At 36.4% G+C, this 22,324-nt stretch overlaps 1 protein-coding gene across 1 annotated transcript; it reads right to left on the bottom strand.

Moving 5' to 3' along the window:
* Positions 1-8,237: 8,237 nt before the first annotated feature.
* LOC150093177 (cuticle protein 16.8-like) lies at positions 8,238-15,468 on the bottom strand. Its single transcript, XM_090414178.1, has 3 exons — positions 15,375-15,468; positions 10,383-10,478; positions 8,238-8,627 (listed from the first exon to the last, which is right to left on the bottom strand). Exons 1-3 carry the CDS (start codon positions 15,444-15,446, stop codon positions 8,238-8,240), a joined length of 558 nt encoding a protein of 185 aa, XP_090270304.1. The 5' UTR covers positions 15,447-15,468.
* Positions 15,469-22,324: the final 6,856 nt, after the last annotated feature.

The following is a 22,324-nucleotide window of genomic DNA, read 5'->3' on the forward strand; positions in this document are numbered from 1 at the left end:
ATTCTCGTTTCAAAAATGGAATCTTTGTTTACATAGTTCTTCGGGTAGATTTGAAAATGTAGAATGCAGACTTTCATAGTGTCTCCTTATTTTGTATTCTTTTGGTATGGCTGCAGCACTTTTGCAAATCAAGCACACGATATTATTAAACGACTGCACGAAACCATATTTTTCGGTCAGCTATCCTGAAACTGCCTTTTTTCATCCTGTAGTTTGCGTTTCCTACTTGGCCCTGCTTTCTCCATTGTAGAATTTATTTTTTACCGTTTCCTAGGGGTGATAATTAATTGTAGCAACCGCACTTACGAAAACAAAATACTCATATGACAAATAGACGAATTATAAAATTTGTTGACATTATTACTAACCGATTATCGTAAGTAGACAGGCAATCCTGACGTCGCAGCTACTTTGCTTTGCGCATGTACCAATTTTAAAAATTAACTATCGTGTAACTTGTTAAAGTTAAAATAATACACGGTGAGGCGGGCCGCCAGCAAATCAACGGAGGGCCGCGGTCTGTGCATCCCTGTTCTAAAGCATCAGCCCAGTATCTTGAAAGAATCATTTTCTGCAGTGAAAATTTTAAGCAAATTACAATTAATTGGCACGCGTCCAATTACCTCTGTTGTTGATGACAGGTGGCGCCACTTTACACGCAACCGTTTATACTCCTGTTAATTTTCATGCGGTAGTTTTCTTTTAGGTTTTGCGAGCCTTTTAGTTATAAAAATAACAAAATAAACTGAGCTAGCTTGTTTCACGTCTGAAGACCAGCGCAAAACAAAAGATGGAAGTACGTATTTTAGGTTCATTGTCTTTAGGACTTCTGCAGTCTTCCTCTTGGTGATGCGATGTAATGAATGAAATAATGACTAGTTATGTTTTTGTGCCACTCTCTCCTTAAAACCATCTCTCCGTGGGCTTGTGAATCCTCACCTATTCATCGCATTTGGCGATTTCACGGTATGCTAGTTGAGTCTGTTGTGAAAGCACTGATTAATGTTGTCGTATGGTTTTTCGAACTCCACAGGGGGGGGGAAGAAGAGAGAGAGAGAGAATGTGTGTGCGCGCGTGTGTGGGGGAGTGATTCTGAAAAAAAAAAAGCAGTTATTCTTTCACTATTGGACATCGCGACTCAATAAAACCATTAGTGACAATACTGGTATATTTTGAGAGCAAGTGGCATTTCAATTTTTTAAAATCATTTTTGATTAATTAAAATTTTTTACAAGATAATTGTTGGTAGATCCTTAGCTATAAGAGAAAGAGATGTTTATTTAATGTTTGTTGATCAATCAACATCTTTTTTTTTTTAATGAATTTAATCTGAGAATAATGAGCATGAATCGCTATACGAGTTTTTGGTAGTATTAGTTCACAAGAGCAACTTACCTCCGATAGTGACATGCGAACAAATCTATGTGCATACAACACGTATCAAGTGATGCGCTATTGGAAGTAATGTCGGTAATGTTGTTTGTCATTATATCTATGTAGACGTTTGCCCTAAAGCCCTTGATAAATTCTGAGCATGAAAATTGTGTTGTTGAGTTTTTTCTTTGTTGATAGAGGACGCTAGTGTTTCCGGTACTGCGTTTGTGGTTGTGGTGTCTAAAGTGGTAACACGTTGTCAATAGTTCTTAGATGGTTTCATTCCGGTGGTTTCACAATATCGATGGTTTCGACATCGAAATCGGTGTCTTCAATACCGATGTTGATGGTTATTGTTGGTGATTTTTCATTGTGAGGTCTTCCTTTTTCTTTGGCTTTATCAGTCGATTTTCAGTTCTGAATTCTCTTGGCATTTGACCTGTTTCTACCGAAAATAAATATCTTGAAGAGTAATGGTTAGTTCTTGCTGTGCTAGTTTTCGTTTCTTGATAACTGGGTGCTTCTGCATGTTCGCTTTGTGTTATTATTTATTGTATTATTGTTGTCCATGTTGTTGCTTTTCGTTGTCACTTTAATTTTTTTTTTTAAAAGCTTGATATTATTTTTCTTACCTGCATCTGGTTTTCTTATCGGCAAATAAGAAAACCAGATGTCATGTGGTTGACGTTACCTTCTTGTGATGTCAACCACATGACACATAGATAGTGATTTTGTTAATAACTATTATCCGTGAGAAGCAACTGTCGTATACTTGCGCCATTTTCTGAGTTTAAAGCCATCTAGATGTCAGTTATTCTCCTTTTGGCGAATGCAGTGAAGATATAGCGAATGTTGCTTGTGCATTGCTTACATGAAACGATGTCAAGAGTACTAGCTCTAGTAAAACTAGGAACACAATCAGCAGCAATGAAATCCTGTATGGGAGGAAAACCATGTGCGAAAAAACAAGAGAGAGAGAGAGAGAACATGCCTCTTTTTTTGTTCACATTTTCAAGAGATTTGGTAGATCAGTTACAGAAGCAGTGAAGGCTGTGGGGCAAGTGTATTATCTGTCTGCTGTATATTTTAAAGCAGGCGAAAAATCTTGTCACTCCAATATCGGAATGGGTAATCCATCTTTAGTTTACCGTACCTAATTAAATGTTCCTCCTGTCTTAGTGATTCGAACTTAGATTTTTTTTTTAAACCAGAGGCTATCGTTACTTCCGACTGTGATATATACGCACCTCCAACAATATATATTTGAGATATTCTCTTTCAAGGGTGGAAGACTCTGTATATAAGTCCCAACGCTTTTTCTTTTAACGCCATTTTTCAAAAAAAAAAAAAAAAGGGGGGAGGACACAGACACTAATCACGAATATATCAGAATAACAATCCAAGCCAAGCCTAACTTTTTTTTTAATATAATATAATTTATGGAGACCTGAAGTCTCCATAAAAATCCCATATTTGATCTCTAGAGCAGGGTTTCCTGACTATGTAAAAAAATAAAATAAAACAAAAAATCTACGGTACTAACGTAAATAGAGGTTTACAACCTTTAGGAGTCATAAAAAAATTGAGACCTCTGCAGCTCCTAATGTCAAGTCGCCATTGCTTATTCTTATACAGCTCGAAACAAGTATAAAGCATACTTGATTTTTTTAAAAAGCCAACTCCAAATGATGTTTGAGTACTCAATTTTTTAAAAGAAAAACTAAGCAGGATTAGTTAAATGTTCATGAAATCTGTAATGCGATATTTTTTATGTGAATCCAACCCACAAAAGGTTATAAATTTATTTAATTTATTTCTTTTTTAAGTTAAGGGATATTACATCCCATATTGTTTCATAGCCGAATAAGAAACTCAAAGAGTTTCATGCCGAATATACTAAATATATAAAGTTCGACGAGTCCAAGCGTAAGCAAATACCTGGATAGTGTTACAACTGACCCTTTAGGGAGTGCAACACTGAGGCAACTCATGGTAAGGGTGGAGCAAGCTCCGATCACTATTCTTGATATTTCCCCATAATGTGAAACCCAGCTCCTAGGAGCTGTATTTCTGTTCTACATTATGAGAGAAGGTCACTACCCAGACCGGTTTCAACCTTTATTGAGGTCTCATCAGTGAGTAGGTAGACCTAGTTAATACCAAGTTTGTAGCGAACAGAACTTACATATATCCTACTATGAGAATTGCCAAGAAGGTGTCCTAATAAATTATTAATTATATGAAGAGCCAGAGGCTTCAATTCGGCGACATATAAACTTATTTAAGTTAAGGGATATTACATCCCATATTTCGCATTATCGCATCCCATCACATTATTCGGCTATGAAACAATATGGGATGTAATATCCCTTAATAAATAAATTTTATTCTATGAAATTAAATGTTCATTCTGAAGTATTTATACACTCAGTCTTGGTTTTCACCATAGTTTTCGCTATAATGACATTCATCTACCCTCCTCTCTTAACTACCTTTTTTGTTAAGAGAGGAGGGTAGATGTTAGTGGGGGTCCTACCTCAATTAATCCCAATCTTTTTCCTTAACTTATTCTACATAACCCTCAATACTACGGTGTGTCTTTTGACACGTACTCCATATGAGCGATGCGCAACATCAATCAAAGTTTCTACACATTGACAACAACCTGCTTTGCAGTTTTTGTCATTTTTTGTGATGACTTCTCAGAATTGTACGGGCTCGAATCGGAAGAACATTGATTATCCTCTTGGTTATGTATATACAGCATGGCGTGAAAAAAAAGTACTGAATAACTGCAACGCTATGTATTATGTAGTTAACGGTTTATTAACAAAGTAATTTATGTTTACACATGATGATATGTACATCCACAACTATCGGTGGAGTCTTTGTCGAATAAAGCATTAACAACGGCATTACCTGCTCGAAATGGGCACGCTGTCTTTCAAGGCAGGTTTCATACGCATGCAAATGTTCTCTGTCATCTTGAAAAACGAGAGTTGGGACATATCTTTTACCCCTTAATTCATCAAGGTTCGAAGGTCTGTCATGGTGGAATACCTTCCTTCAACAGACCCCAAATGAAGGCATCAAGCGATGTGAGATCAAGAGAACGTGAAGGGTACGGGAACTCTGTGAACCTCGAAATGAGCCTCCTGGGGAAGTGTTCTGATAAATACCGTGACGTGTGACAGGGATGCTCTGTCCTGTTGGACTATCTGTGCACGAAATGGAATGGTTTTTGCACGACACATCCTATGCAAATCCTGGGTGAACGGAACCAACACTTTCTCGATGTAGCCTTCGCTATACAAGGTCACGGTTACACCATCCTCTTCAATGAAGTAGGGTCCAATTATGCCCTGGCAGGAAACCGTACACTATGCGGTGACCTTCTCGCTGTGAAAGGGTTTCTTTTGGACAAATTCAGTCTGAACAAACCAAGAAATCTGTTTACATGACCGCTTAGATTGAAATGAGCTTCGTCCAAGAACCAGACATTACTGCGGAAGGACGGATCTTCATAGGCACAGTATTCCCGCCGTGCATCGTAATCCGTTGGTGTTAAACAATGACCTACCTGAATGACGTACGAACAGGTACCAACTCCTTAAGGATTCTCTGTAGTGACCGCCTCGGTATCCCAAGTTTTCGCTGTTCGCCATTGACAGCCCGTGATTCTCATTTGTGTTAGCAGTTTGTTCTCCCGGTACATCAGAACCTCTCAATTAAGGCAATGATGACACCATTGGGTCACGCTTACGGACGAAGAAACTGCTCACAAACATGTCGTAGACTTGTACCATTTGTTCTGCCAACTCCGTATGAAAGAAAATAACGCTCACCAGTAAACGCCTTTTCTTCCAACCTCAACACATTGCTACAGCTGAATGTAATGGCGTGGACTGTACGCGTGCTCTTCTATTAATGTGCATACAGTCGAACAGCATATCTCATAGCGCGTGTACTTGAAGGGAGGGAGGTCGAAGTTCAGTACTTTTTTTTGCGCCATACCGTATATTCGAATTCAGGTTTCAGGCTAGTTCAACCTGTTCAATGATTATGCCAGGTGGAGCATGTTTAGATTCCTTTAACGTAGTTCTGCGACTGAATGGAAAAGCATGGAAGCTCACCTCCTTTGTTCAACCAAGGCATTCTTAATCGGCACCCTTCCTCAAGCCCCATGCAGAGATACATCGATAATCTTATGGTACATCAGTATTAATACCGAGATGGGTTTAGGATAAGAATCTAGAAATCCTGTTCTGGAAGCCAAACATAGAACATATTTCAAGAGACTCGAGGCTTCCAGGGGTGGTCTCACACTGAGCAACTGATCTGTCACCTGAAGACATTCAGAAAACATCCACACTCACAACGGGCTTCAATCCTACAGCCTGTTGGCTGGAGAGTGGATGTGCTATCCACTGAGGTCAAAGGCATGCAGAGAGAGAGAGAGAGAGAGAGAGACGGTGGGAATTATTTTTTAGGTAATCATTATTTCCATACAGATCATCATTTACCACTTCATTTAATCCGGACGTTTGTTTATTTGTATGTGTTGCAAGTTGATGATTATTTGAATTCATTCAACGATAATTACTATTAATCTAGATTAAGAGAGACAAGAGCATTTGCAAACAAGTATAGATTCCTCCCCGGTACAAAATGCCTTTATACTGAGCGATAATAGTGAAATAATCGCGAAAATGAGAGAACATTGCTGTTAACGTCCTAAAGCATGTGGTATTAGTGACAATAATGAGTCCTTTACTCTGTAATGCCATGTGCTCTCATTCGGTTACTATGGTAAGGAATAACTGGAGAACGATAATTACGTATTTCACGCTACGTGTTTGAGGTTTGATACAATACTATAAAATATGATATAATTTTACACGCCACCATACGTATTATGGGTTGTTCTGATTCTAAACTAAAATAGCTTGACTAATTTTAGCAAAGATCCCACGTACCAAATATTTTTTATTAAAATCCATTCAACCAGAAAGGGTCTCTCATAACCGTACGGATCAACAAAATGAATATGAAGGTGGAAACGCCATTCCTTGTTTAGAAAGCGCATAGCAGTTAAAAAAAAAAAAATCAGCCCAACATTTAAGGAAAAACCCTATTCGTATTTAAATAAAATATGTGGGAGTATAACCCACTAAATAAAGGTTTAACGTGACATAATGAGGACAGAAAACAATGGAAATGATACAAGTTTGAGTAATGTCTTTTAATATTAGCTACAGATCATTACCGTGAAAAACGTCACGTGACAAATATAAATTGTCTTTCGCTGCTACCTGGAGACCAGCACTTACAAATAAGCAGAACTTGAACAGAGTTTAAAAGCATTCAAATCTGCTGCTTATTTCTTCGTTTATTATTTTAAATAAATTTCAATGACATCGATTTTATGCATTTTAATCATTTTAATGACCAATCTACAGTCAGTTGGTTATTAATGACGTAGACCATTTTAATTCTTTTTTACTGTTTTCCTTTTTACATGCATACAGAATGCAAACGTTTTGAAATATATTGCTTATTTATTTTTTTAAAATTTATAGCTCCACTTTAATTAACGTCTTACTTCTTGATTGTATTCGCATGCTTCTCCACTTAATGGTTTGAAGCGATGTGCAAGGAACTTAGTAGATTTTGAAAGATGCCTGGAGCTAATGTCTGGAAGTGCCAGGAAGTAAATATACAAGTCGTGATGTCTTTTAAGCAGTAATTTCATTGCCCTGACCAACCATGGGCCGAGTGTGTGTGTGTGGGAAGTATTTTTTATTAAATACACTATAGTTCACTTTAATAAATACTCAAAATCTCCACCATCAGCTTGGAGACACATTTTAACTCGTGTGACTCGTCTACTACATATGGGAAATAAAAGACGTCATCAGATTTATTTTATTTTTTTATTGATTATCGTGTAAATATTGATACCTCGCGTCATGAGAACCGAACTTAGTTTTTTCACTCAAAGGCATATGTTCCTGTATGGAATTAGCAATGGAGTCGCGTGACTAATTCTACAGACCATTACAGCAAATTTATTGGTCAGGGAATGGCTTTCAGATGATACTTGTGTATGAAATGTGGATTCCTTTCATGTGTGTAGTTGATGACAGTCTCCTCTCTGCGAGCAGTTAGAGGAGACTGTGAATTGATTTTCACTGCTGAACAGCTCATCGGAAAATGAACTGTTAAACAAACACGTTTCCTCCATCGCAAGTAAACTGCATCCCTCTTTGGTGAACAAAAGGTAGAGATGAAAGCTGGGATATGTATTTCATCATTGGCAGATGTACATAATAATCGTGTAGCATTCATGACAAAAAAAAAAAAAAAAAAAAAAAAACACGAAGCAGAAGTAAATTGAAAGCATATATTTAATACGACAATGTACATAGATGGGAATAAATACTGGTGCGGTTTCGAGCAGATAGACATCTGTCTCCCCGTTCTTTCTTTCCACTAGGTCCTTGACTCAGTCAACTTGGAGTTTACAGTCTGGATTCAACTCTATTAGTGTTGGTATTGTTGGTTTCGAAGATTAACAGAGGATGAAAGGTACCATCTTAATTAAAGATAATGATTCAAGTACAGTCATTTGGACTTTTGATTTCATCATGCAAAGGCTATGGCAGAAAGAGAGCTGAGAAGGATTAAGATTTCGTTTAGTGGCAAAACTTGGAGGGAAAAATTCATCAGAATTGCATTACGATCGGGGAGGAAGCCATTCATTTAAATGTGAGGATGAAGTATGCGACAGAACCTGTTGGCACATTATCTAAAATCATTATCTTTTCCCAAGATGGCATTTTCTTTTTTTATCAAAAACCCCATTAGTAAACGACGGCTGGTTTTCCGTTAGGATAAACGGGGACGACGGGGGCTGGAATTCTGTTGTACCCATAAGGGGCAGGTACGTAAGCCTCCCTAGGACGAGAATAATCATGAGCAGGTCCGGAATCGTACTTCACCGGAGACTCTTCGGCAAGCACTTGCACGTCGGCAGGATTCTGATTGGCGGTTCCGGGTTCGTTGGTTTTGACGGTGGCTCGGAAACCGTGTTCGTCGGCTACGTAATCCACCTGGCGGTAGACACCGTAATTATCTGTGTAGCCGTAGGAACCTCTCTTGTGACCGTGTTCGTTGCCATCCTCTCTCTGGTAGAGAGTATTGCCGTACTCGTCTTTAGTCTCGTAGCCGAAAGAGTAAGGGTCGGGACTTGCCTAAATAAAAAAAAAAAGAAAAAATTTTTTTTTTGTTTGTTTCCGACTCTAATAACAAAGACGGTTAAAAATTAAATCAAACTAAACAATTTATGAATTTCGCTTGCGACTGCCCCACATGGGAGCTTCCCTAAGTTCAAAAGTTCGCTGCTCGAGGCACACAAGAATTTCGTAATGCAATTTCCTTTCATTATTATTATCGCCATGACACCTCGGAAGTACCTGGTGACCCTCTCCCCGACCCTGGCGTCACACTTCTGGTACAAAACCGGTGGTACATGTTGTACATCGAAGACCTTACATGGTCCCAAACGATGCCCCTTGTAATTAATAGATGTTTGTGGCACGAAAAAGTAATTCTAATACATTCACTATTCGGGGTCGTCGTCCGTCCGCCTTTAAAACTTTCCACGTAAAAGTGCCTCACCCATCGTCGACCTCACATGTAAGATAAGTGTCACAAGCTTTACTCGTTGAAGTCATTAGGTCTTAGGAGGGATGGAGGACGTCTAGTTAAAGCCATGACTTGGTGGACCGCTTCCACAGGTAGTCGACACTTAATGGGATTCACATGCAAAGTTGCACCCTGTTGTTATTCAACACTGGCATACAGCAAAGTGGTAAGTCGCAACGACTTATTCAACAAACAAGAGTCATTAGACCTCTTTACTCACTGTTTGGTATTTTCCTCACATTTATTTACAACACGATACTAATAAAAATGGAGCCTTAAGGTTATACGAGGTTTCTTGCAAAACGAAATTTTATTTCCAAGATTTAAAAAATATTTTTTTTTTCACTGCTGACTCTAGTGGGCCTTATAGGACACGTTATAAGAGTACCAAAATGAACAGCAGATGCTATCTAAATTTTCCTCATATTTAATAGTTGAGTGGTGCCTCTGAGACTCGAGTTTTTGCTCGTGTGACATCTCTTTTGGAGTACTGTTCAGTACTTCAAAAGAACAGCGCTTCGAGAGATAGAATTTTTGTTAAAATGTTTATCTCTATTCTAGATGGAGCCACATGAACTTCAGATACTGATGACTACGATGTGTTTAATGTTTCTCATTAATTGGCGACTTTATTAAGTAGGCAACCCCCCCCCCCAAAAAAAAACATTCGTTTTATAACATAATTTATTATATCGTTATTTTATTTTCTTCTAGCAATACAAGAGAGGGAGAAAGAGAAATCTTTAGTAAACGTGTTTATTATCATTAGTTATGACATCGTGACTTAATTTTTACAAATGGTATTTTTCGAATTTTTTTTTTTTTTTAGGTGAAACTCCCAGTATTTTCGAACGGCATTTAGTTATTGTGCGTGGAAATCTTTTATTTTAATGGCATATTTTAATAAAATATGGTGTTCATCAAATTGACGACTAATCAGTCCAACCGGTTTTGAGACATTTTTGCCCGTGGAAAAGGCGTTATTATTTCTTCCATGTGACTGACCGAAGCCGATATGTCAACCCGGAAGCTTCATATAACAGAAAAGAAAACTATTCTTAACAGTTTAGGTTTATAAACATGTACGTGAAAAGAAAATAAATGAAGAATTTTGAAAGAAAAAATTATATCAAAAACTTTTCCTTACTCTAGGGATATTTTATGAAACTGCTCTCCTTGACAACCTTTAACTTTAATCTCATTAGGTGTAATCATCATTCAAACAAAAAAAAAAGCAGCCCAAAACACGACAGGATACAAATTTTAAACCTCCATTTTCTAATATACATCATAATACTTACATATGGATCTTCATGGTATCCACCTTTTCCCCCTTCGTAAGGACCAGGTCCGTACTGTGCCATCACACAAGCGGCCAACATAACAAATATCAGTACCTAGAAGATAAGGAAATGCATGAGCTACAATTAGAACATACAAACATAAGCCATAAAGCATCTGAAAACGCCATGGTTGCATAAAATGATCAGGACTTCTGGAATCACAAGTATGGAATTAATTTATGAAGGGTTTGGGATTTGAGTTTCACCTTGTGCATCTGTGAATCCGTATTCGAGAGTTACTTAAATGAATGGTTTCAATAAGAGGGAAGAGAATTAACTTTTTTAATGAACTTTCCTCCATTTTATTCTGTTTATTGTAGGCCAGAAATGGCTTAAAACTTTGGTTTAAAGAGAGATTTTACTCATATTTGCCTATAAGTAAAATCAGAAACAAATAAATTCTCAGTTATTTCAATTATATTAATTTAGTTACAGAACACATGGATACCTTTTTATTTACTATAGAAGACAGAGCCCACAAGATCGGTGATCCGGCAAAGTGAAAGCCAAAGACTTACGTACAAAAATGGCTTAGTCTATGGCTTCGGATAGCCATAGACAATCAGAAGAATGTGTGCAGTCCAAGAAGTTACTCAACATGAAGTCTGGAAGCTCTAAGAAAATATTTTCTTAAGAGAGATGTACATAAGTAAGAAAAGGGTAAGAATATATTTTTTAAATTAATATTTGTATTTTCTTTAGCAATAATAAGTGAATTTCAAAATATTAAAACGTTCTCTAACGCCTTTTATTCTTATACGGAGCTTCTTTGGAGACAGTCATACAGCCAGCCTCCATCCTTCAGTTCTTCGCTGAGCAAAAACTATCAATGAAATGAACCTATGCCATCTTGTGGTCCTAAATCCTAATACTCGTATTATTGTCTGTAATGGTCTAAGTTGTATGGCTAATTTCGAAAAGATTATTTAAAATTATTATTTTTTAAAATGTATTGATACATTAAAGAAAATATCGCGCAATGATGTTCCCACGCAGAAATTGCTTCCATCAGCAATTAGTTAGTTTCCTTGGGGGGGGGGGGGATGCAGCGCAGCGACGAGAACCTTGTGTCAACTGCCTTTCATATGTTCGAATCCCGTTTAGACCATGACAGCATGCGAACCATCTAGAACCTGGGCTTGAATCGTCTCTAAAGCGTGAGGAATCTTTAGAAGGGATTTTCAATTGAAGATGAATAAACAGTTCCGTATAGCGGTAGCAAAATTTTTTCCTCTTACTAAACCGACAAACCAGCCGGAGAACACGGTTTATTAACCGACAACGCAATGACCTCATAGCCTTAATCACTTCGGCCTTAATTCCAATTCTATTTCTGTAGGGAGTTGACAAAATGGTCGCTCGACTCACAAAATGAAAGCCAATGAAAATAGCATTAAGGGAGGAGGATTTTTTCACCCCAGCCAGGATGTATACGTATAAAGAACCCTCGTTGAGTCTTAGTAGTTAAATGAACATTATAATAATTTCTGTTGGTAAAAATTAAAGAGCCAAAATGCGGAGACAAAAAAGAAAAAAAAAGAAAAATTTCTGCCTGCATTAGTTCAGAGATGTCGCTTTTCCGCTTAACTTGATACAAAGGAGACAGAGGAGGGTTTGTTTTAGACAAATGCGAGCCATTGCTTATATCTCGAATAGTTCAAATTCTCCATCTTCTTCGTTATCGAGACACTTAAACATCTTTTATTTTTTTTAAATTGAAATCAATAACGTAATCTAGAGACATTTATTTCATCAAAGTTCATGATCTCTCTGTGGAAAGGGATTATCATTAAATAAAAAGTCTACCAGTGTGTTAGCAACCAGTAATAAAAATTCAAAACGCAAAGAAATTCCTTAAAACTGATGAACCTTACCTCAAATCATTTTTGAGGTGCGCACTCTCCACGTAGTACATTTTAAAATGATTATGAGGTGAGTCTACAGAACCATCGGCATATACGAAAACCTATCAAAGAGCTGAAAGACTTTTTTTTTAATATATAATTTGTCCAGCTTTCTCTTGTCATCGGTTATATAAAAAAATACGAACACGGATTGGGAAGAAAAGAGACTCGTCCATTTAGAAATAATAGTCTTAAGTAGCTTGGACAAAATAAGTTTTGTTCGCGAGCTAAAAGATTCATTGTTGCACGTGTTGTATTGCTAATGTCTTCCACTTCAGAATATTTTAAGCCGATGTTTGATGAATACAGAAATTGAATAAAATCCTACAGTTTTTCCCCCCTCGTTGGAGTACCAACGCTTGTCCTGATATTTTCTTGGGATACAAACTTCCGTAAACATGTCGTTTAAATAAAAATAGATGCCCACTATTCAAAGAGGGAGAAAAGAGATGACAAACGCCTGGCCGAGCAGGTTTGTTCGTCATTGTCAGATACGACGAAATGGTGAGTCACTGACACACATTTGAGGGCTAAACTTCTCATAATTCACTGTCTCGGAAAAACCACCTGGGATGGCAGAGATGTTAATCCGTTAAGTAACTCCGATCTATGTGAACACGCACGCATTCTAAGAAAGAAATGAACGCAATAAATAAAAATGCCGCTTGTCATGTCTCGCGGAGGCGTGATTTTTTTAAGATATGAGGAGTGGACATAAGTATGAATTATCAGATTAAGATTTTTTTTTTTTCGCTAAGCAACTAGAAATAAAAAAAAAAAAGAGAAACAGGGAAATTCGAGATAATTTTTTAGAGTACAATGGAAGACCCCGAAGATTATCAAGCAAATACAACGGTGAAGTGGAAAATATAAGATTATCGTTCGAAAAGTGGATGTTCAATGTATCGCAAGATCAAAGGAAACTTTCTTTTTATTGCTTCCTAGACTAAGAAAACCTCCAATTAAGGAATCTGAACATCCTCTAAGCTGCTATTTGGCGCGTGTATCATTATTTGATTAATTAGAATATAAATGTCATTAGTAACTTCTTAATTAAATTTTTTAAACGTTATTAAGAATTGAACACTTTTAAATTTTTGCCTTTCCCTAAAATTCTCAAGTTCGTATTCTTGTACCTGCTTACTTACAACTCTTCTTCCTCCCCCCTCCCCCCCTGCGCTTTTAGTCGGTTCTAATCCGTGCAAGAACATTACTATAATTTTTGTTCGTAAACGTTTCAAAATGCTATTTCATTTCGTCCACATTCAAAATCATAATCCTTGGATTCGACAGACTAGATGGTCTAATGACCCCGCCCATTCAGGGGGGGGGGCGATCAGGTTTCTATTGTATTTGTGGGCGAGTGGCCTTAATGTATTGAATGTAGATAATAAGTTCGGCGATATCCTGCCACAGATTTTTCATTTCGTATTGCAAACCTGTCATGCCTGGTATCTGGCCTCGATATCTGTTGGAACACCGACTTCCTTATCCCTCTCATTATTATAACGCTAACTGCGAGAATGTACCGAATGAACCACCAGGTTTACTGTAATCCTATTCGTCCTATTCTGAAGTTAAAAAATAATATTTGAAAGTGAAAAAGCGGCGATTCCACCATTTCGTGTCAGCTCATTCCAACGTGAACTCCAGTAGCTCAGCCGGTATCGACGATGTACTAAACAGACCTTGGTTCGATTCCCGTCTATAGGACACGAATAATATTTATAAAGGTTTTTAAAACTAAAGGTGAGTTAACCTGTTTCATACAGAGATGGCAAGGTTTTCTTTCCGTAAACTGTGGTTTTCAATCCCAAGAAACATGTAAGCGGGCTTAATTTATCCGCAACACACTGGTCTCATAACCTTGATGATTGTTTCAAAATATGAAATGAAAATTTGTTCAAGTGGGCTAAAATAATGAAAAGTAAGTTTCAAGGAACTAATAGTCGTTCTTCACAGGAGGCAGGGCAGCCATGCCCTTCTGGTAAAAGGAAAAAAAAATTAGACCATTTAATACATTTTACATCTTAAATATTTATATTTAAGTGAAATATATTAGTATTATACACACTCATCGAAAGTTCATTTATGAAGAATATACCAGAGCAGTCCCACGTCAGAGACGTGGGACTGCTCTGGTATTGATTGAGGATTCTTTCCATCTTAGATATATTCCTGGTCTCTGATGCTATATAATGATGATGGAAATCTAATTCTCATTAAATATTATCAACGTGCCAAATTGAAAGTTTTTAGGCTCTGTAATGTACTTTATAATGAAAAATAATACACTCTTCGGTCATAAAAAAATAATCTAATACTTTATACGACTGTAATCACATCTGTAAAAAGAAATCAAAAATTTATAATTGTATTTTTTTCTTCATTTTTTAGCTGATGTGTATTACTACAGATTGTTAATTAAAATTGGTAAAAGATAAATAATAATTTCAAACCTTCTTAATAGCTTAAATGACAAGAAGCAATGACTTTATAATGTCTAATATTATATAATAAAATTTATTGAATAGATAAATTGAGTGATAACGCTGCCTTAACGGCGACTTTACAATGGGAACGAATATGGGAAGAAAAATTTACGAGAGAAATCTGATTCTGATCATATGCACACGTTTTGGATTTGTGATGTGAACTTCTTTCAGCCAGCCGACACCTCTTACCCAAGAAAAAATCTGGGAGAAATAAATACAGAAAAGATGCGATGTGTTGTAATGCAAAATCTGAAGCAAATGACCGAACATTTTACTCCAAAACAATAGCATTCTCAATTGTTCCAACGAGTCGATCAGAATAAAAACAATCCTTTGCTATATAACAGAAGTGTGGATTCCATTATTATCAGAGAGGTGTTTGGATTTAACCAGAGATGGCGCTGCAGTATACACCAACTGTATTTGTTGAGTTGGTGGAAGATTAAAAAAAAAAAAAAATGGACAAGGGCAGCGAGTACGTTAGCAACCTGGAGAATGGAAAATTTCGAAACACACGATATCAGCTGGGCGAATGAGAAAAAGGCACCTACCTTCATTGCTTCTAGTGGCTTACAAAGACAGGAACAGTCAAAAGGAATGTATCTGGTAAATTGGTGCACCATAACAGTTGCGCCGGTGCTTTTATACCGCTCCACATTGCCATAGACATCTGTGAGAATCTGGGCCAACCCCTTCAACCTCCGGTTGCCTCCCCCCCCCCAACGGTGTGTTAAAGACCGCCTGATTTCACCTTGCCCCACGGCAAACGTTGCCTGTAGGTGAAACCTTCTTTATTTATTGTCTTTTGTGTAAGAGTGTAACCAATGATATAATTCAGATCGACTCGCCTACCGCAAGTAAAACAGCGGAAGGAGGGTAGGACAAATATGGAAAAGCACTGTGTGTGTGTGTGTGTGTGTGTGTGTGTGTGTGTGTGTGTGTGTGTGTGTGTGTGTGTGTGCACGCGCGTGCTACAAAACCATTGCTTCCTATTCCTATTCCTTCCTATTCCCAACAGAACTTACCCATTAGTCTTGGTCTAAGATCGTTATACGAAGACTGATAATTAGTTCTAAACGTAATTAGCAAAGAAGAATTGGACTTTTTTCTTTTTTATAAGTTAAAAAGAAAGAGCCAAAGAAACTAAACTGGACTGAGATCCGACAAAGAGAATTCAAAATATATATAAAAAAAATCTTCTTTGTTTTTGGAATGAGATCATCGTACGTCTTTCAACTATCCAAAATGAGAAATTTATCATCAAAATTTCTTTTATTTTACTTTATTATTTTATTTTTGTTGTTGCTGAAAATCACATAATCACGTGACACATAAATGAAAGTTCAAGTCACTTGAAGTGTTTACTATAATCATAAAAAAAATTTTTCCCTTCTCATTCTGAGTATAACACTTCGTGTTTTATGAGTGTATAAACCATAAAATTGGTTGATTACTACCCTGAACTCTTTCTTTGTCATTTTATGTGATTTTTATGTTTGATATCAAATAAGGAGTTTTGAATTATAGTCAAGTATTGAATTATAGTGGCACCGAATCAACAAAGCTTATTCACCGAATGTGAATTTTATGATCTGACGGTGATAAAGTTATCACGGGCTACTTCAACGGCAGTAAAAGGATTCCTGTCAAATGAAGCAAGATAAAATAAAAATATATTCGTCTATCCAACATAAAGAAGAAATGCAAACATTTTCGAAAGCTTCGCTTAGCAGATTTCTGTTTGCGTACTAGAAGGGGAGCCTTTTAATGGGGGAATGCTTCCACACCATACTAAGGGAAAGAAAGGAAACGAATAATGCGTTATACAAACAAAATGTTTTTATTTTTCTTTATTTCAGCAACATCACCGTGATGTTGCCAACTAGCATATTGCATTTAGAATAAAATTAAAACCTCCTTTTATTATATCTTATTGATCTGTTTATAGGAGGTTTTAATTTTATTCTAAATATATTAAGTAATTCTAACATATTAAGTAATTATAATTAATTATCATAAGAGATTTAGCAGTGTATTACATTATTTTGTAATTTAATTTCTTAAACTTCCTTCATAATTTCAATACGTAATTATTGTTATTAATTTAATAATTACTAAAATTTATCAGTTAAATAGAGTAATATAAATAGAGAATACGATAATATACCATAATATTATCATATTCTCTTTTTTAAAACTTGTGATTCAGTGAGCAGTTTCATATTTATGACGTAATTTTTGAAGGTAATAATGCAATGCGTAATATATGGACGAGACTTTATGCAAAGAGTTTGTGTAATTTTCCAGATTTACATCATGTATTAACATGATGTAAATCTGGAAAAGAAGTACGTGGATTTTTTTTTTATACTGATTGTCAATAATTCTCAAAATGTAGTTTGTTTTTTTTTAGTTGTGAGATACCCCATCGAAAAAAATCACAGAAACGCAAAAACCCACATCGTACATAACTACACAGTTACTGCCTTTTTGATGTGATTGTTTGTTTCAGTGAATCTCATACTGGTTCCTTTCAAAATACTCGGATAAAATTAGCAAAACTGTTAAAAAAAAGACCTACGAAAAACATTTTCATATTTTTTATTGAAAACAAAAAAAAAGTGCGATCATTCTGAACGAGATTATTGTAGAATTTCACTGGAATTATAATCTCATTTTTATAGATTATTAGACATGTCTAATGACTAATTCGAATCCGTGAAACGACCTTTATTTATTATTATTATTTTTTTGTTGTTGTTGTTGTCGTTTTCAGTTGGAGGTAATTTAACCAGTCTCGTATGGAGGTAGCAGGGTTTTCCTATCGGAGACTCCCCCCCCCTTAAAAAGAGATAGCAATCCCACTCGTGTATGAGCTTGTTGTCTGTGTTGTCTAGCATGTATTGACAAATGGTAAAAAATTGTATTTATATAAGCCAGGTTGTTAATTAGCCTTAACATTACTAAGGCTTAATATGTAAATGATGGATGAGACAAGCTTTAATGGCACTCATGGAACCACGGATACCATCTTCTCTGAGATAGTTTTCCTAAAGTGGACATGGTTTGTAGGATTGTAGTTGTATTTCTACTTTTTATTTTTTCGTTTGTTAGCACTGCTTTATAGATATTCCACATAAGTTGGATTCGTGCACTTCAAGATAATCAGTGCTATTTGTCAACCAACTTTCCTTGCAATTATGCAGTTGCAATCATTTGAATGAAAATTCGATTTAAAAGGGAGATGATAGCACTCAGCTGTATTCAGAATTCGCCCGGATAAAGTTCATGAAGACACTAAAAGAATTCTAAAACCTGTTATTGAAACGGTTAACTTTTACAAGCTAAAGAAACGCATTACAATAAATGAAGTATTTGAAATCGGAGATATCCTGCAATTAATGAGCGAATATAAAAACAAGCCTACAAACAAACCTTAGAGTTATTAGATTTAAGCCTAAAGCATTAAATCTCTCTCTCTCTCTCTCTCTCTCTCTCTCTCTCTCTGTCCTTGCTGTAAATAACGTAAAATTAAAGATCGTCCTTAAGCATTTTCTTGCGGCTTCAAACCTAAAAAAAAAAGTTGTTCAAATATCCTCGATATTCTGTTAATGATGATGAAATCAAAAGTCATTAACGACTTCCTCTAGGCAACCGTACGTAAAAAGAGGCCGCCTAATTGCCTTAGGTGTGAAGGAAGGGTGGGATTTGCACGAAAAGAAAATAATGTGATGTCCCTGTGGGCAATATAAGTAAATATGGACTGCAGATTAACGGAGAATGTGCTCACTTTGAGTGTAGTAACAACGCGTGTCATAAACTGTGATGATCATGATGGAAGCTCCAGTTTCCTAACCTGGTTTGTTCAAGGGTTCGTTTATGTAAACACAAGAGACGTCGCTGTTTGCAATGAGCACGAGTTACAAGAATACTTACACTGCTCCAACACAATAAAATGGCATTAAAAGATCTGCAGTTTAATTGAACCCCACAGTTCAATTCAATTGTTGGTCTCGTCCTCATCCAACGCTCCAAAGGCTTGCATAGAAATTCTACGCCACGGGTAACACAGAAATTATCCAGAATGTCGTTTATTATTTATTTTTCGGTATTACAACCGGTTCTAGTCTTACCCAGGAGAAGCACTAACACTCTACTATGTCATCACACTTAAAGATAGTAGGATACGCAGTAAATATCGTTCTACTGATCTGAAGAGTGTATCGGGATTCGTCTTTGATTTTGCAAAGGTTTGCCATCTGATCACGGTAGCTCTACAGCACATAAGTTGAACATGAGCATTATTTGGGATGATGTTTGGAGTGTACACAGTAGTTTTCCATGAAAAAAAAAAAAAAAAAACTAGGCTATGGAGTTCAGTAACATAATGTTCTGGTACTACGAATACCTTGAAGTCCCGGCTGTTAGATTTGCTGAAGCACAAAGAGAAAAATACATAAACTCTTTTGAGCACTTTGCGTCGGTTTATGTTCTGTCTTGAGTTTCTTTTCACAATCCCATTTCTATCTTTCAAAGAATCCTGTAGCAGTAAATCTGAGAAGCTCTAATTGTATTGTATATACATAAAATGACTGAATTAATATGGCTGCCTATCATACGGTGTAATCGTTGTATGTTGGTTAACTCTAAACTGTTATATATTGGACGTGAAGTCATTTGGTGTACATCATCCCCTTGTCTTTATATCTTACTTTCAAACCGTGGTTTGTCAGTGGAACTCAATATTAGAGAAAATGTGGGGAAGTCCGCATAATTTTTACGACATAATATGCAATATTATCAACTCAATTGTCCAACTAGAAACACAGAAGGCTCAGAAAAACAGGAAGTATTGTTTCAGTCGATGTTTTTTTCAACACACACACACACACACACACACACACACACACACACACACACACACACACACACACACACACACACACACACACACACACACACACGTAATTCTAATCAAATAATCAGATCATTTCTCACCACTCTACCACTACGAGGAGCAAACATTTTTAAATCCTATTTATTAATAGGTTTGATTTTCCAACTGCGAAATCCTCGTCTAGAAGAAACGCTGATAATGATCGCGTATCGGAAGAGTCTGCATGTGCGTAATGAGGATCCTCAAAAATGCGATCAAATGTATTGATCAAAACTTATTTATGTTTCGCATCTTTAAATTCCTCTGAAAACGCAAAAAAAAAAAAAAAAAAAGAAAAAAGAAAAATGAAGAGAAAAGCATCTATTACGTTAAAGATTAACCTTGTTTTAATGTTGCATGGTTAAATTTAAAACTATTGTAAGATACTTTAAAAAGTTTGAAAGGGCTCAAAATTAATAAGGGAATCCTAAGTTGGAAATTCGGCTATTATAGAATTAATTTTTTATTACATATATTTGAAGTAGAATGATTTACTGGCCTTAGGTGTCCAACTACAATAAATGTCAACGTCATTCATTGACATTTGTGTATTGATATTTCCCCAAATACCAATAAAAATTCCTCTATTTATTACTTACTGACAAAAATCATTCGTCCATACCCAGACAACTATATCTGGAGAGGATGGGGTTGAGTGATTTTTCATCTACTATGCTTCTCGTACGAATTCCTGATCATTTATCTTCATGGATACTTCATGGTATTTCATGGATACTCATTCTACACCTAGTATCCCAAGTTTTGTCACAGAGGCGTTATGGAAGGCCACCTAACTTCACCTAACGAGAACTTATTTAAAAGACTTGAACCAGTGTTACCTAGTTGGCTAAGTGGTTAGCGCATCCGTTTTCTCCGACCAACAGAGTTCGAATCCCACCTTGGCTGTGAATGCGTTTACAAAAGTCTTTAAGCAACAACAAAACTTGGAGCTGTGACAACCCACTGCACCTTTTTTGTTTCCTCACCGGACGTTAAAAGATATTTTATACGCAGAGACAGAATAAAGTCACAAAATGGCATCATAACTACGTGATTTTTCCAAGTGTTCAACTGAGAGGGGAGAGAAAAATTATATCTGCTTAATGTTTACGACAAGAAAAAAAAATCAGTGTTCCATATAAACACATTAAAAATATTAAGACGTCAATTACCGAATGATAATTAAAATAATTATGAGACAGAAACAAAGACAAGGAGGTCGTTCTACATAAAAGACCCCGTATCCTAATAAGGCAATGCTGTATATCAGCAGATTAAATACGCCATCTTTCAAGCATTTCAGGAACTGTTATCATGTGGATCCCTAATGCGGTTTTCTCCACACATAAGAAAAAGGTGAAATGTATTTCATCACCTTAAATTAGCGGAAGAAAAATTGCTTTCCCTCACACGTACAAAATTTCACTACTCAAGCATGGAGAGAACGCAAATTGAATTTTCTCGCGTCTCCATGGCCCCACTAGATACACGATCTCGTGACTCGAGAGCGTTCAGACAAACGCGCGCACATAGTAATAAGGAAACTTTTGGGAGAAAATCCTAAATAAGAATTTCCAACTATCAGTTTTCTCAGTATGATTGACTTCTCACCATCAGAAGAGATAAAAGGGGTCGGCATTTTTGACGAAAACATTACACTCGGATAAGATCCGAGGCCGAAGAGAAACTAAGTTAATGTGGTAATAAGATAGGGCAGAGTTAATGGAAAATGGAAAACGGGGGGGGGGGCGCACTGATGAGATGCGAGAGCTCAAAGTGCTAAGTTAACCATGTTTCGGTCTATTGTAGTTACGGCATACCACATAAACCACAGTTTCAATTAGACTTGCAGGCTTCCACCATCCGTCATGGAAGGGAAAACGAACATAACCAAGGTTTCTTGTAAAGCAAGATAATATATAATATTATTTCTACAAGAAAGTGTAATTATGATGTATTATTATAAAATGCCGGAGCATCTATTGGATTCGCTTGTGCTGTCGGCGGTCCAGCCTGCTCATACGCATGTTCTTTCTTAGCTCCTATAACAATTTTTTCAAGAATTTGCACTTAAGTTCGTCGTCACCTCATTGGTTTAAATCGGACATTTCAGTGGTAAAATTAAACAAAGATATTCCAATCGGAAAATTATGTGCTGTCAATGACAAGAAATATTTCTTTTATTACCATGAAAACATTTAGTGAAATTATTTTTGAGTGCCTTAAACTTATTAAGGAGAAGAATGGCAAAAACGTATGACCAAATCTAGACCACGCTAAAAAAAGTTCCAGAAATTATATAATATTTATCTATAGTAAAAGTTTCGTTCTTCTTTTGTTGTTGATTAAGACGGATGTGATATAATGTTTTCAGTCTACAATAGGCTCTGCCTGTTCACGTATGAAGTTAAGAATGAAATAGGAGAGCAGTCCTTTCTGTGATAAATGCAGAAGCACCTTTCAATCGGGACAAAAAAAAAAAAAAGCTCTATAATGCCGGGAGAAGAGAATTTTATGCCCGCACTAATTGTCCCATTTGCGATTCTGAGTTCAACACTCCTGATT

This window comes from Typopeltis vanoorti, chromosome 24 (genome assembly GCF_054136105.1).
Source record: "Typopeltis vanoorti isolate ZY-2024b chromosome 24, IOZ_Tvanoo_1.0, whole genome shotgun sequence".
Taxonomy (NCBI): domain Eukaryota; kingdom Metazoa; phylum Arthropoda; class Arachnida; order Uropygi; family Thelyphonidae; genus Typopeltis; species Typopeltis vanoorti.

Coding starts and splice junctions, on each gene's coding strand:
- LOC150093177 (XM_090414178.1), bottom strand. CDS start 15,446: ATGGTGCACCAATTTACCAGATACATTCCTTTTGACTGTTCCTGTCTT. Junction 10,479..15,374: donor AGCCACTAGAAGCAATGAAG/GTAGGTGCCTTT, acceptor CTTATCTTCTAG/GTACTGATATTTGTTATGTT. Junction 8,628..10,382: donor GATACCATGAAGATCCATAT/GTAAGTATTATG, acceptor TTTTTTATTTAG/GCAAGTCCCGACCCTTACTC.